Here is a 15,297-nt window from a genome sequence, read left to right as displayed (position 1 = left end):
TCTGGATTGCAGTGAGAAACTTTATTCATAATTGTTTTACTCAATGTTACAAATAACTACAAAAACCTCACTGACAAAGTTTACAGGGACACAATACCACACAGATTTTACACATCCACGCACTCACATAAAGTAACCGCAAACAGTAAAACAGTCAAAATGTCGCTATATCTGTGTACATCAAATATGACATTTCCAACAAATCAACAAATTACAATAACAGTATGGCACAGTTGTACTTATTTCAATTATATATACAGCAATAAGAACGGATGGAGACGTGAATGCCATTTTGTTAAACAAATACACATATGCACATACTCTCAATCACAAACACGATCGCGCAAACATTTCTCCTTCTTCCACAGTAAATATGAGTGCAGATGTCAGTGATGTAGTAACAACACTGTGGCAAGGTGAGTGGACGGGAGGGGGATGCAGATTTAAACAAGTAGGGGTTGAGTTTCAGTGGGAGGAAATAACTTAGAGGACCTATTCAAGAGTTGAAGTTGCAATAGAAAGCACATTACCAACATAATCCACAGGATAAATGAAATAATATCAGACACACCATGGCCAGAAAGTACGGCTGGGAAAGAAGACCTAAAGTCGATCAATTGCAATTGGTATTTTGTATAACGACACTCACCTACACACACACACACACACACACACACACACACACACACACACACACACACACACACACACACACACACACACACACACACGCACAAAATTATGTTTATATATATATATATATATTAGTTGTGTGTTGGCTGCCAGTTCATAAGAGTACCAGTCAGTATTCCCCTGTGGCCTTGAAACACCGCTATAGCATTCGAATGAAAAGTGCTGCGCTGCTGTACTGTATACAGCTTCTAATCTGAGAACATTGTTTTATAAATCAAAAGTTAACGTCTCGGTTTATCCTGGACTATTTTCTTCATTGCCCTTTTTTTTACTCCAGTCCCGTAAGCCTTCTTCTTTAATTTCTATGTTGTTCTTTTCGGGTTTTTGCGCTTTTTGCCCTGTTTGCCTCCCTCCAGTCTTAGATAACAAGTCATCGAGCTGAATGACCAGGTTCTTTGAAAGGGATTTTACTCCTACGGTTGGAAGGCGCTGCCAGCCGTGGTCAGTGTCATGCTTTTCAGCTTGTTATCCTTCTTCCACTTCATCCTCCGGTTCTGAAACCAGATCTTGATCTGTCGTTCCGTGAGACAGAGTGCGTGAGCAATCTCGATGCGCCGCCGCCGCGTTAGGTACCGGTTGAAGTGGAATTCCTTCTCCAATTCCAGAGTCTGATAGCGGGTGTACGCTGTCCGCGCCCGTTTCCCGTCCGGGCCCGTCATATCTGAGGGGTTTGGAAGGAACACAACGCTGTTAGGACAGAGGGCCCCACGTGTGACAAAAAGAAAAAAGAAACACAAAACGAGCATCGTCAGACAACATGTCAGGGGCAATAGGCAACATTTAGAGCCTATTGGATGCACAATTTTTCAGGTTCACTCTGGTTTTACACAGCAGCTTTGTAAAGACAAGATGTGGCCCTAAATCATAAAAGTCTGTTTAACTGCATCTGCGATTGTAGCTACAGGTCATCACTGCATCATTGTGCATAGGCGGACTAAACAGTAAGAGCACAGCAGGCAAAGACAAAAGTGCAGGCAAAAGTGTTATTTAAAAAAGCGCACTAAATAAGAGCCGGAAAATGATCTTCCCTTCATATGAATTCTATTTATTCAATTTAAAGTATATTTATTCCACACTTAAATTTTTCCTTAAATCTGCCTACTTTTTTAAACATTACCCTCACCTTACACGTCCCTCCCTTCAACTCCCCTCAGATCCCTTAAGGGTTTTATTGCCTCTTCCTTTGCATCACTTCTTTAATAAAGTTTCCACACTAATAAAGGCCGACTTTTTAAAAGGGCAGCCATAGCATATTCTCATTGTTTGTTTCCCTGCTGCTTTTTTCCTCAACGGGTACTGTGTGTGCTCCCCGGCATGTTGAACTTTGCAGTCCCACTCGACTTACATTTGACAGATTTATGACGTTTTTGTGAGACTTAAAAAAGGCGAAAAGATAGAAGGAACAATAGTCCGAGTAAAGCTTCCAAGGTGCAATGGTAAAAGGGAGTTGGGTCAACATGCAAAAATTTTGTGTTTGATAAAGCAACCCGTCCTCGTTAGTTGGACTGCAATTTTCAATTAGAATTCAGTTAGCGGGAAAATGAAATCTTGCAAAATGAAGACACCAATAACCGTGGCCCGTTTTGTAATTTTATAACTGTTTTTTTTTTCTCCGCGCAGCGTAGGCCCAAGATACCTACAGGCGCAGACAAAATGTGTTGTCTAAATGTCTTGCTGCTTGTCAAATATTTTATAATTTTCATTGTACTCAAATTATATGAAAGCTTTCTCTTGCTAAATATTTTGCGTAGATGGAAAGAAACAGTGACTCCTTAAATAAGCGCCACAAGCTGGAATCTAACTTCACGTCTTTTACATGCTCTCAACAAATGTTTCAGTGTCAACTTCTAATATACAAAAAGTATAAACTTTAAAGCCAAGAGTCAGAATGTACCATGGCTAATGTGCAGTTTTCTCATCCAAGGGAAAATCTGGGGTGACTGCGCGTCGCTGCCCATACTGCCAGCAGCTGATCCGGCCGGGCTGCCTTCCTGTTTTTGAATAGCTTGTGAGTGCCCGGTTTGGGGCCGTGGATTACTCCCATGACTGGCTTCCCGAGGAAGGAGCAGGTCCTCGCTGTCTGGTGAAGCGTCTTCAATCTCTGTGAAGCGCCGAGCCGCGCCGCCGGCCATCGTGGATGAAGACAGGTTTGGAGAGCTGAGGTTGCTTCTTCCTGGTTGCTCTGAGGGGGGAGACGATCTCTGTGTGCCCAGTTTGCTGTTCTCACGACCGCCTGCCAAGAGAGAATTTCCTGGGGAAGCAAGCGAACAACTGACCGGCTGTCTGAAGCCGAAGCCCCTGGAGTCATCGACCGCTGAGCCTCCACCGAAGTGTTCTCCGGTGTTTGCGGCTCTGCTGCCCCCCCCTCCTCGGCTGGTTACGGTCAGATCCATGCCATTGTAGCTGTAGCCATAAGAGCCAGTCGCATGGTGCATTGTGGCAGAGGAGGAGTCCCTGTACGTCCCGCTGTTCATTGCGCTGTTGCTGGCTCCATAATTTAGCAGCTGATAGTCGGGGCCATTCGGGTAGCGCCCTGAGAACGAGTTTACAAAGTAAGAACTCATTTAGTTGTTTTACAGAGTAGAGGCTAACAACTGAGAAGTCAGAAAGAGGGGGGCTTGATTTGTTAGATTTCTCTAGGTCGTTATAACGCGGGTACTTTCAACGATTTATGATGTATTAGTGAATTATGGCGTTACACTGTACTTCGTTTTTAGCTATGCGCCGTCCAAATATGGGGGTGGGGTGGCGATTGTGTGTGCTTCTTGGATCTAAATGTGTGTGTGTGTGTGTGTGTGTGTGTGTGTGTGTGTGTGTGTGTGTGTGTGTGTGTGTGTCATGGGGGAGGTGAGGGGTGAGGTGAGGGAGGAGTCAGAGAAAGAAACAGAGAAGGAGGGGGTGTGGTCACGTGATTTTGCAGACCACTCGTAAATTCTCGCAGATGACTTTGCAGAGGTAATTCATGCTCTGAAGTTTCTAATGATAAAGGCTTGGGCGGGGGAAAGCTGTCGCTCCTTTTCTCCCTCTTCGCGCATCCTTTTTTCGGATAAAAGAGGTGCTGGGGTGAATTAAGAGCGCCACCTACTGCAAATATAATTTATTGCATTTATTGGGAGGACTGGGAGAAGAGCAGAGTGAAAAACTAAAGGTACATTCAAACGGGTCATATTGGGCCATCATAAAACTACAAATTCCTTCTACAGGTACCCTCATCTTACCATACTGACAAACCATCGAACGAGTTCCACCAGTCTTATCTGACCTTTATAAAGGGAGCAAATTAGAGGCGAGACGAAACAAAAATACTCAATAAGTTATATACACACGGACCAAAGACCACACGCTGCAGTCTAGTATTAATAATAATAATAATAATAATAATAATAATAATAATAATAATAATAATAATAATAACAACAACAACAACCGGAATAATCACAATAATCACGAACAGCATACTTAATCGAAATACCAGTTTTTTAGGTCACACGACTAGAACTGTGGCTTTACTATGACGTGCATATAATAATAATAATAATAATAATAATAATAATAATAATAATAATAATAATAATAATAATAATAATAATAATAATAATAATAATGAATATTTAGAAAACTATTGAAGTAACATAAACATGTAAGTCAGCAGGTGACTTATGCAGGACGTTCATGTTCCTTTATTATGAATTATTGCAACATTCTCCTCATCTGTAGGTCAGCTGCACACGGTATTCATAACTTTTTCATGATGTATCTTTCTTAGTAAAACAAACAAACAAACAAAAAACACCATAAATGGTTTAGTGTACCAGAGAATCAGGTCGTGCATGAGCAATAAACCAATCTCTTCCATGACTTGTACAGGAAAACATATTCACTATAGTAATTCACATAACTTTATAAAATATTTTTTAGTCATCTTTTTTTCCATCCTTCTTTCCAGTACCATTTATATGGTGCCCTACTTTCTAAGCTTTACTCTGCTTTCTCCTCAGCTGCAGTCGTGGAATGTTAAACCTGATCTCTGCTCACCACACCGGGTAGAAATCTCCTGATTTATGATTTGTTGATTCCTGTGTTAGGATGTATTACAGGCCACAGTGCCTGTGTGCGTCTGAGTTGGCCTCAGCATGCACAGTGTTCATGCGTTCTTGCAACTCTGACACACTGGTTAGAGTAGAGAAGATCAGAAATTCTAGTTTTTTTCCGCTTGAATGGAAATCAAAAATTTATCCTGTATTATAGACAGTCATAGGCTGCACTCCAGACACCCACCCAGCTGCTTTGAGACAATGTTAAAATGTAAATATGGATGAATGATTACTATTGTCTAAGCTTAATAATAATAATAATAATAATAATAATAATAATAATAATAATAATAATAATAATAATAAATCAATTATTTTTAGTTGATCTATATATTTTTTGGACAACAGAGTGAAGGAATTCAAAGTTGAGAAGTTTCAGGTCAGGCAGTTAAAAAAAGGCTGAAAACAGATTTAGCACAATTTCACACAATTTTACCATTACACGTTATTCTCACTTTTAATTTCTTAATCTTTCTCAAATTGTGAAGGTCTTCCAACACTTCTACTGAATCTTCATAGAGCAACATATCACCATATCTTAGGCACATTGCCAGTTGGGGACAACTTTTCTCTGAAGACAAACTCCACATCTGTAACATTCTTATATGTTGACAACTATTCCATTTTAGAATTGTTTTAACTCCAACTGTAATTTTGAATCTTAATGAACATTTTGTGATACACGCTTACTCCTACAAACTCTTTTTTAATTTGGTATGGGAGAAATTTATAATAAGCCAATGCTAAACCCTGTTTTCAACATCCAACTGGTGATGTACTTTGCATGTCTTAATTTGACTCACATTGTTTTGCTTCTGTTTTACACCGGGCAGATGTCTTTCGCTGTCTTATTGTTTTTGAGGACCTCTTAAGATGGTTCACTTTCAAAGTCAAAGATGGCATGAGTAAGATTAAAAAGGATTGTCGAATTTAAACAGCAATAAATTCCAGTTCTCATCCTAAAGGGGGGAGGCACAGCAGCTATCTGTGGCTATTAATTTTGGCATTCTTCTCACAGACAGTGAAACATCTTTTATTTAGCTGTGATGTTTATTATATGATATTGCTATTATAATATGTTTTGTAGTAAACATGACAATATTTTAAAAACACTTATAAAAACTGAACCATAACAAATACATTTTTGCATGTTAAAACATGTTAATGCAATAGGTGAAACACTTTTTAACTCATTTGTTCTCATCTAGGTATGTGACTATTGCAATAAAAATGTGCATAATCCTACTGTTATTATATAATTCAATGAAAAAGTCTTATGTCAGAGAAAATGAAAAGTGGAATTGGGAACTGAATGCATACTGATTATCTGTGTGATTCTGTTCAGCCATGCTGAAGCGTCACATGAGATGAAGACAGAAAGTGTTTGCTTTATTTCTGACGATGTGCTGCATCAGCAAAACTCAAATGGAGGTCCGTTCGCCGGTCACTCTGGGGACACGCACAGTTGAAAAGGTCACCAGGACATTGTCCACTTTGTTTGGGTGCAGTGTGTGTGTATATGTTCAATGTGTCTGGCTGGCCTGCTTAAGGACAGGTCAGCTTTCTCTGCCTGCCTCTGCTCATTAATTAGTTCACGCCGCCGTCACTTCTCCTGCAGAGCCCTTCACCTAACTGGCCCTGCACAGAGTACCCTCGGACCTCCAGCCCCGGCAATAGAACCACCACTCCCAGCGTTACCCCCGCACCTTAAATGTGTTGCATGTTTCACACTTAGCCTACATGAAAAAGGCTAAAAGGTTTATTAGTCTCCGACATAAAAAAAAGCACTAAATCTTGAAATAAACCTATTTTCAACCTTACAGTATGGAAGTACTTTGTTAGAGTTAGTTAATAAATCTGCAAGCATGCATCCCTATACTCAAAAAAAAAAAAACATTGTATGCACTTCTTTAAAGTTTATTGTAAATTTCTCATAGGTAGTATACTTACTTGACAAAAAAACGAACAGAAAGCAACAAATTTAATCAAATTTACAATTCCCTGAAGGTGTTTAGGTAGTTTGGAGAAAAAAATCAGTAGGTCAACACCTCCGCGCACTTTTTGTACAACCAAGTGGAAAAATAATAACTGAAAACGACCGTTAAGACCTTCCAAGTTGAATAATTGTCACAATACGAAAAGAACATGTCCTTGACTAAATCTGTATACTTTAGCTACAATATGTACAATACCATATGACATATATCCACTCCTTTCCCTTTCCGTGATTTTAGTACGTGTGGAACACAATCCCAGGTTGAACTGAAGACACCACACAGTATAACAGCCAACAGAAAAAAGGACCAACCGGAAAGCGTTTCCTTCAAAGCAAGTGCCTGGCAGATATAAAAACAAAACAAAACGAAACAAAAATAAAAAATAAAAAATCTCTATAACTTAGGTAGTTTTTGGAATGCTGCAAATCACGTTTTTTTATTTATTTTATTTATTTATTTTTTTTTGAGACACCATCCACGCCATAACCCACCGTTTATCAGCACTGCGATCTGAGAGCCAGAAGCGACAAATATATATATATATATATATATATATATATATATATATATATATATATATATATATATATATATATATATATATTGTTCGTTCATGTGCCGTCCCTGGCAATTTCTATTTCTTTATTGCATTATCTACTTTTCATTGCTGCCACTCTGCCTACCCTCCTAAAGTTTCAGCATTTAGTAAATATGTAGGATTTAGGAGAGTGTGTTTTTTTTCTGTTTTAAAGTATAGCAGAAGAAGAAGAAGAAGAAGAAGAAGAAGAAGAAGAAGAAGAAGAAGAAGAAGAAGAAGAAGAAGAAGAAGCAGCTCCAAATCAAAAGTGGGTCAAAACGTTGTTTTCACTGATACAACGTTTAGTGACTCATTTTAGAGAAACTAAAGCATCTTGGTCCTTTTTGTGATCCACACGGTTGAGCTGTCAGACAGAAACGAATGGAGCGGTGGGCTCACAAAATGTCCACATCTAACAAACACATTGGAGCACGAATTTTCTTCCATCCTTCTCTTGCTTTTAATGTCTCACGTCATTTTCTTTTCTTTCACTCCGTCCGTTTCTCTTCTTCATCTGTACCATTTAGAGTGAATGAGGAGGAAGAGGAGGAAGAAGATGAGTTAATGAGCTTGTTCTCCTTCTTCCACTTCATTCTCCGATTCTGGAACCAGATCTTAATCTGACGCTCAGTGAGGCAGAGCGCGTGCGCAATTTCGATGCGCCGTCTCCGAGTGAGGTACCGGTTGAAGTGGAATTCCTTCTCCAGTTCCAGGGTTTGGTAGCGAGTGTATGTCTGCCGGCCACGTCTTCCGGGGCTGCCGAAGGTACCTAACAGATAAAAAGAGACAAAGTCACGAGAGGAGTTACATTCCTTTAAGTATTTACACCAAAAATTATACACATGGCGCATTTCGCTGACAAGGGTACTTGATTTCGGTTAAATATAAATCTTTCTCTATTAATCATTTAAGAATCAGTTCAATGTTTCTTCTGTTAATGATACTAAGAACAGAAGATGTAGTTATTTTTATTTAGAATAACACTGAAAAATGTTCAAGCCACAATACTCTAAATCTTCAGAAGAGGGTTCAACATTTTGATTTTGAATATATCAAAATATAGAACATGTGGAAAATCACACCGTTGCAACAGAAACATGTAAAATAAAATTTAAATCACAGATAACCTGTTTCTTTTTTGTGGATTTCGTTTTAGATCTAACTTTACATTAGACTACTAATTACCTCTAGATTTTCTCTTCTTACAGTTTTTCATATAGTTGATGTTTTTTCCACGTCCTGTCCAGTTAAGAATCTCTTGAAGGACCGAGCACAACAGCAGCTAGGACCCACTGACTTTTCTTTAATCGACACTCAATATTCCATTTTCCTTCTTACTAATATAAATCTGTAAATTGCAGGACAGCATCAGCACACGTGTAAATCTTGCTTTGATGTACTTCCTGCAACACTGAAGAGCAAGACTGATATAAAAAACACCCTGACCTAGTTGTCACTACCAGTCCTGCATTTTCTCATACAGTGAAACGATCGTCGCCCTGTTTTGAATAATCAGTACACGATGCAGGGATTCATTATATTTAGTAGTGCTTTGGTAGTGTGTGGTAGGGGGCTGCATAATTGAATTTCAGGAAATTAAATGATATATTTTTTTAATCAAAAACAGGAATTGTTTTAAACAACCGGATGAAAAACTGTTCTCTTAAAGAATTATTTTTTGACAAAAAAGAAATGTTTTGCAATTTACACATTAAAATACTCTAAATAGTACCATTCAGGAAGAAGCAAATAGGTTGAGCAAATGACAATATTGGTGCTCCTCCTGTCCCTCATTGAAAACAATGCCTGCCAGACTGAGCTTTAACAGCTTTAAGTTAGCTGTCCCTGCCCGGTAGCTGCGTCAGTCAATAGGTCACAAAGTAACTGCGACGTTGAGCCAAACAAACCAGTTTTATGATGGACAATAAAACATCAATGCCTTGACTGACTGGTAAGCCTACAAACGAGCTTTATAAAGCAGCTCCAGTAAGAGGAGGAGGAAGAGGACGGAATAAGGCTGGCTGACAGAGGAAACAAAACGTCAGTTTAACAGAGAAGAAGAGAACCCTCACCGTTGCATGCGTTCATCCGCTGCATCCACGGATAAATCGGAGTTGGTGCTGTTTGTTTGTCATCCATGGATTCTCCAAATAACCCCTTTGCTCCGAGCCCAGCGCACTCCATTTTGCGATGCATGCCGTCTTGGTTCAGAGCAAGTTGGTGTTCATCCAGACTACAGGGATGATCCTTGTCTCGGTAGAAGTTCGTGGCCGCCGCGGCAGCCGCCGCTGCTGCTGTGGCGTAGTCGCATGCACCAGGTCCAGTCGAGCCCCCAACTGCCACCCCCGTCACTCGGTGCCCACTGTACGCTCCGTTCGCAGCCTGCTGGTAGTAGGTAGAGGCTGGATAAGATTTATCCTGGTGAGCGCTGTAAGCCACGGCCGCGGCCGCAGTCACAGTCGCTGCCCCTGGGTAGTGTCTGAGCGGATGGTCTGCGTATCCCGATGAGTAAAGTGAGATCTGACCAAGGAATGGTTCTGCCGACGTCGTCTGGCCGCCTCCACCCGTTCCCGGTATCACCGGAAAAGAGGAGTTTACAAAATATGAACTCATTGGTAAAAGTGGGAAAGGAGAAGGAGGAAAAGAAGAGAAGAGGGAAGTACAGGAGGGCACGTAACAAACACAACAACAATGATAACGCGGTAAAGAAGAAGAAGGAGACTAACGGTTCTTCCTCCCGTCCTCCTTCCTCTGCCTTCCCTGCCTGCACTTTATGATTTGTTGTGTTTTATAGCCCAGAGTCCGACGGGCTGCTGCTGCTGCTATCACTGAGTTTATCGCAGATTGGGAGGAGGGGTGAGGAGGGTGAAGCTGGGGTGGCTGGGTGCCAGTGCTTTAGCATAGTGTGTTGGGGGGCTCGGTAGCAAGAAAGAGTCTATGTGTGTGTATGTCACAGGAATTGGGTGAGGAGCATAGGGGGAGTCAGAGACCAGCTGACCAAGCACTGACCAATGAGAAGCTCCTCTGCATGGCATTAGTTCACCTCATTTTTCCTTTCGTTTGGGAGAGAAGAGGAGGAGGAAGAGGAGGGGGCCTGGGAACTCCCGCGACCCTCTCGCTCCCCCCCCCCCGCCCCTTTTTTTCTTATTTCCCTACTTCAATCTCCCACTCCCGTTCTCCCTTTCTAATTGTCATTTCATTTCTCTTTCTAATCTTCCTGCAGCTCCCGGTGAGATTGTGCAATCACAGCGGAATTGTCCGCGCGTTAAATTGATCGTATCTCCTCTTGTGTGTCGTCCTTCATCTGATGTTGAACCCATAAAAACCGCAGCCAGCGCCTGCCAGTACAATCGTGTGTGTGCATGTTTGGGCTGAAGCTTCACCACCAGAGGAAACTGAGCACATATCCTTTTCATTTTGTGGATAATAGCCAACACATCGCGTCAGAATGAATTTATTGTATGAATACAACATGCTGGACCGCACACGACTCGTGTATCATCCTGTATGTTTGCATGTTGTTTGTAGGGATCTAAGTTAGCTTAGAATGGAGGCTCTTCTCCCTTCCTGTCATTTAGACGTTTGACTGTTTGTAATTGGTGGCCTTTGATTGTTTGCTGGGTTGATTTACATCCCCGCTACTCTACGTGTGTGTCCTCTTTCACAAGCTTTCTTTTTTCTTTATCAGAACGAATGCCGATCGAATGGCAATCTTCTGAATAGAATTCAGAAGAATTCGCTGTCTATTCCATATTCTGCTGTCTGAAGGCGACATTGATTCAAAAACTTCCGCTTCAGTTTTTAGAATTGGTTACATGTGATCTATGTGTGCTGTGAATGATTATGTTCCTGAGCTGTGACACTGATTAGTCTGAAAGGTAAGAGGAGAAGAAGAAAAGAAACAGAAAAATCAATTTTGTATTGGTTTCAATGACACTGATTACACCAGCACTCTTTTAAATGGCAAAGGAATCAAACAATTTACCCGAAGCTATATACTAGAATCTAACAAGAGAAATGTTCAAATTACTGAATTGAAGTCCTCTAGTTAACGTAAATGAGAATGTAAGCACAGAAGAGGAACATTTTGCATTCTATTTATCTATAGTTGACTTTGAGGTCTGAAAAATAATAATTATTTTAACAGTGAGAATTAATGTTTTTTATGTTTTCAGGAGTTGCGCATGGAAGTGCCTTCACAAAGACTGCCATTTTTTAGACTTCATTGTGCTTCAGATGTTTGTTTTGTCTGAACTCAGCATAGCGAAATTAAAACTTAAATAAAATTTTAAAAACTATGTTTCGTACATATACAATGCACATTAACACCACCGAGAGTCACCTCACACACACACACACACACACACACACACACACACACACACACACACACACACACACACACACACACACACACACACACACACACACACAGCACACATACCACTCAAGGAGACACCGATAATTTTCTTCTTTGTTGAAAGAAAGAAAGAAAGAAAGAAAGAAAGAAAGAAAGAAAGAAAGGAAGAAAGAAAGGAAGAAAGGAAGAAAGAAAGAGAAAAGGACAAAAGCAAAAGGAAAAATGGAAAGAAACTTTCAAGCCGAATGTGTGTCAGTGAGGTTGTAAAATAACCGCAACCATAAATAAATCTTCTTCTCTGTGTCTCTCTTTGTTTCCTCCACAGGCTGCGGCTTGTCCCCGTAGCCAAACTACAGACAGTCCGACTGATAAATCGAGACAAAGACTCTATTTTTTGCTTCTACTTTACTCTCCCACCCAGTGCATTCCCAAGAAGCCAAGTTCTTATTAAAGACGCCATTCAGAGATGGCTGGGAAGCTGAATAACTTCAGCCTAATTTTTGTGTTTCTTGCTGGACCACCTGAATTTGAAAATTGCAACCTTTATTTTTAACTTACTTTTTACTTTTTGACCTCCACCTCCCCTCTCTTGGCCTCTTTCAAAGAAGATGAACTCCCTCTCTCCCCGGCAGGGCGCTCTGTTTCCTCCCCGCTTTGTGGGAACGGGAAGCAGCCAAATTGTTTTGGAGCTGACTGGGGTCTAATCATTGATAAGCAGCGACTCTTGGAAAAGGACAGGGATTGCCTGCAGTCGGGGGACAGACATAGGACGGTAACACTGTTATTGTATTAACTATAATCCTTTTGCATTAGTGACTTTGGCATATCAAGCGGTCGGGTTGGTCATTTTAAAACTCGGAACAGGTTCCACATAGTCCCATGTTCCGACATCTAATTTAATATTTACGGTGATGACGAAAACAAGCAGTGAAGTTAATTTTAAAAAGTTAACGTGGTGTGAAGAAATAAATCATCGGACATACAGAATCAAAACAGGCCAACATGTCAAAGTGTTTCCAACAAATGAATCATCAATTAAAAAGTGAAAAAATGATGGATGACGTTTTTGTTGGAAAACTAATAAATAGATTAATTTTAATTGATTTAGAAATGACTTATTCTTTATATTTTCTTGTCACTTTTTTGCAAACAGCGAAAACAAAAATCGAATGGGTCTAAATCATAACTTTTTCAACTTCACGAGCAACTTTACAAATGCCGTTTGCGTGGCTTTTCTCCAAAACAAAACAAATAAAAAACCTAACAGGTCTGTCGCATAAGGCTATAATTGCAAGTCGGCATGGGGGGCATCATTCAGTTTTTATGCGTCACTAATCTGTAATAAACTGCAAAAACACGGCGAAAATAGTAGAACATTGAGTTAATTTAAATTAACGTTAAAAATCCAGGTATCTGTAATTGACTTTTATTAATAATGACTGGAACTTTCATTAATTCTAGTCTTCATTCCAATATTTTAATATGAGGATTTTTGACTGTTTTATGACATTTGGGAAAATGTAATTTTTGTTGCTTATGTTTTTTTGTTTGTTTTTACCTGTATGTGTTATGCAAATAAACTTACCTTGCATGAGGTTTAGTTCAAACATAACAATGTATAAAATTAGTTTGCAAACTAATTTTATAAATTGTTAAGTAAGTTTTTGACCCAGTTATACAGATCACAGATCATATAAAAAGCACGAAAGATGTCCTCAATCGATGAATGATGTTTGGTTTGTTGTGGCTGCTGACTTTAAAGCTGCTGATGTTCAGACAGAATCAGGTTAAACAATAACCTCATTAAACCGGTTTTCAAAACACGATTCTTTCATTTAAAAGCATTGCAATCAGTGCGGCTTTCTTATTTCATGGACATGGACTGTAGTTACTGCTGAAGAGACACGTGGTGTTTCAGTGCAGACTGTTGTGTGTCGTCGCAGGTGTGTTGGACAGTCGGGGGCAAAAAGCATCAAACGGCAGAGAAATGGATCTTTCTGCAAGCAGTTTGGAGCTTTTGGCACCAACACACCACGTGTTTTCAGTATCTCCAGCGGACGGGGAACATACAGTACCACTCTTCAGAAATACTTTCATCGTGCTGCCGTGTTCATTTCAGACAGGCAGTCTTTTCCTTCAGATCGACGCAGAGCCGTTTAACCCAGAACAGCAGCTTCTTCTTTACAATAAATTATATATAAGTGACATAGAGTAAATATTATGGTTTTCATATTTTTGCTTTGTCACTGATAATATCTTACCTTAACAAGCTGTATCTATTATTATTTATTATTTATTATTATTATTATTATTATTGTTGTTGTTGTTGTTGTTGTTGTTGTTGTTGTTGTTGTTGTTGTTGTTGTGGATGGGACTCAAACTGCATTTTCCTTGGCTTACGATTTACTTACACACATCTTCTTAAAATGCATCCTGAGAAACGTTCAGCCATAACATGTTTTTGTAACAGGCCTTTTCCCTTTGGTTTAGACTGGAACGTGTGCAATATTAAGAGAATAAAAACGCTTAAATGTTTACAGTCTTGTCAATGTACTGTATGTTTGTTGTACATGCGTAGAATTTCCGCATAATATATAACTCTGTCATGCTTGTACTTTCTGAAATGTATCAAAGTATTCAAGGAGGCTACGCACATGTGAAAACTTTGGAGGCGGTCAGTGTGGGAAACCGCCAATATTTAGCCTCTAGCGTGAAGCTGCTGCTCTTTGTGGATCTACATTTAGAGACAGTCTGCCCTGGACTCCCAAAACTTCCAAGGATGATAATAAGCCCAAACGTTTCAGCTTTTTCAACGGATAAGCTGGCTGTATTTCTGCGCAGTAAATCAGACGTATGTGTCTGTGTTAACTTCAGTGTAAACATCTGAGGACCGCTGAAGGAAGTCCAGGAATGTGAGAAACTTCAGATAGCAGTGACAATTAAAGCTAAAAGACTCGGACCTCTATTTTATGGCTTTATGACTCTTCTTTTCTCCCGTGTGTGTGTGCGCGCGCGTGGGTGTGTTTAGTGTGTGTGCGCAAGACATCGGAGATTTTATGGCTTTATTGCTCTTTATGACTCCTTGTAAAGTCGAGAGATGGCGGCGAAGTGAAAACAGAGCCGCTGGAAGCAGCAGATGGATAAATGTTCAGTTCAAAGGAATGCATGCATACACTGAACAGATTGCTTCATATCAGCTGCAGCACTTTTCTCCCTGCAGAGATGTTTTCCACTATATATCTTCCACAATATCTCATATTCGTCGAATTATGTGTCTATTTATGCATTTTTAAAAGAAATGTACTCGTTTCCTTAAATTTTATGATTAAAGGGGGAAACACTAACAGAAACCGACCTGTGTGAGAATACATTTTTTATCGTGGCCAACACAAAACAAGATTCCATAGTGCTGAAAGAAGGATCAATACACTTCAATGAAGAGGTGTGTGTGTGTGTGTGTGTGTGTGTGTGTGTGTGTGTGTGTGTGTGTGTGTGTGTGTGTGTAGGTGTGTGTGTGTGTGTGTGTGTGTGTGTGTGTGTGTGTTAGAGGCCCCTCTAACTGACCTCGCCTACGTG

General features: G+C 40.0%; 2 protein-coding genes across 2 annotated transcripts; both read right to left on the bottom strand.

Moving 5' to 3' along the window:
• Positions 1-3,523, bottom strand: hoxb5a (homeobox B5a). Its single transcript, XM_015014188.2, has 2 exons — positions 2,588-3,523; positions 1-1,354 (listed from the first exon to the last, which is right to left on the bottom strand). The coding sequence occupies exons 1-2, from the start codon at positions 3,255-3,257 to the stop codon at positions 1,107-1,109; spliced, it is 918 nt and encodes a 305-aa protein (XP_014869674.1). The 5' UTR covers positions 3,258-3,523; the 3' UTR covers positions 1-1,106.
• Positions 3,524-7,215: 3,692 nt separating this feature from the next.
• Positions 7,216-13,693, bottom strand: LOC106934364 (homeobox protein Hox-B6a-like). The gene is made up of 2 exons (XM_015014198.2): positions 9,434-13,693; positions 7,216-8,130 (listed from the first exon to the last, which is right to left on the bottom strand). The coding sequence occupies exons 1-2, from the start codon at positions 9,972-9,974 to the stop codon at positions 7,850-7,852; spliced, it is 822 nt and encodes a 273-aa protein (XP_014869684.1). The 5' UTR covers positions 9,975-13,693; the 3' UTR covers positions 7,216-7,849.
• Positions 13,694-15,297: the final 1,604 nt, after the last annotated feature.

Source organism: Poecilia mexicana, unplaced genomic scaffold (genome assembly GCF_051168715.1).
Source record: "Poecilia mexicana isolate PSO_F unplaced genomic scaffold, ASM5116871v1 scaffold_8, whole genome shotgun sequence".
NCBI classification, from domain to species: Eukaryota; Metazoa; Chordata; class Actinopteri; order Cyprinodontiformes; family Poeciliidae; genus Poecilia; species Poecilia mexicana.
The sequence above is the reverse complement of the archived record's forward strand: the minus strand, read 5'-3'. Positions and strand labels throughout refer to the sequence as shown.

Excerpts from the sequence above, each read along its gene's own strand:
- LOC106934364 (XM_015014198.2), bottom strand. The coding sequence starts at position 9,974 with ATGAGTTCATATTTTGTAAACTCCTCTTTTCCGGTGATACCGGGAACG. Across the intron at positions 8,131-9,433 it reads GCGGATGAACGCATGCAACG|GTACCTTCGGCAGCCCCGGA; the intron begins GTGAGGGTTCTC and ends TTTATCTGTTAG.
- hoxb5a (XM_015014188.2), bottom strand. The coding sequence starts at position 3,257 with ATGAGTTCTTACTTTGTAAACTCGTTCTCAGGGCGCTACCCGAATGGC. Across the intron at positions 1,355-2,587 it reads AAAACTGCACATTAGCCATG|ATATGACGGGCCCGGACGGG; the intron begins GTACATTCTGAC and ends CAAACCCCTCAG.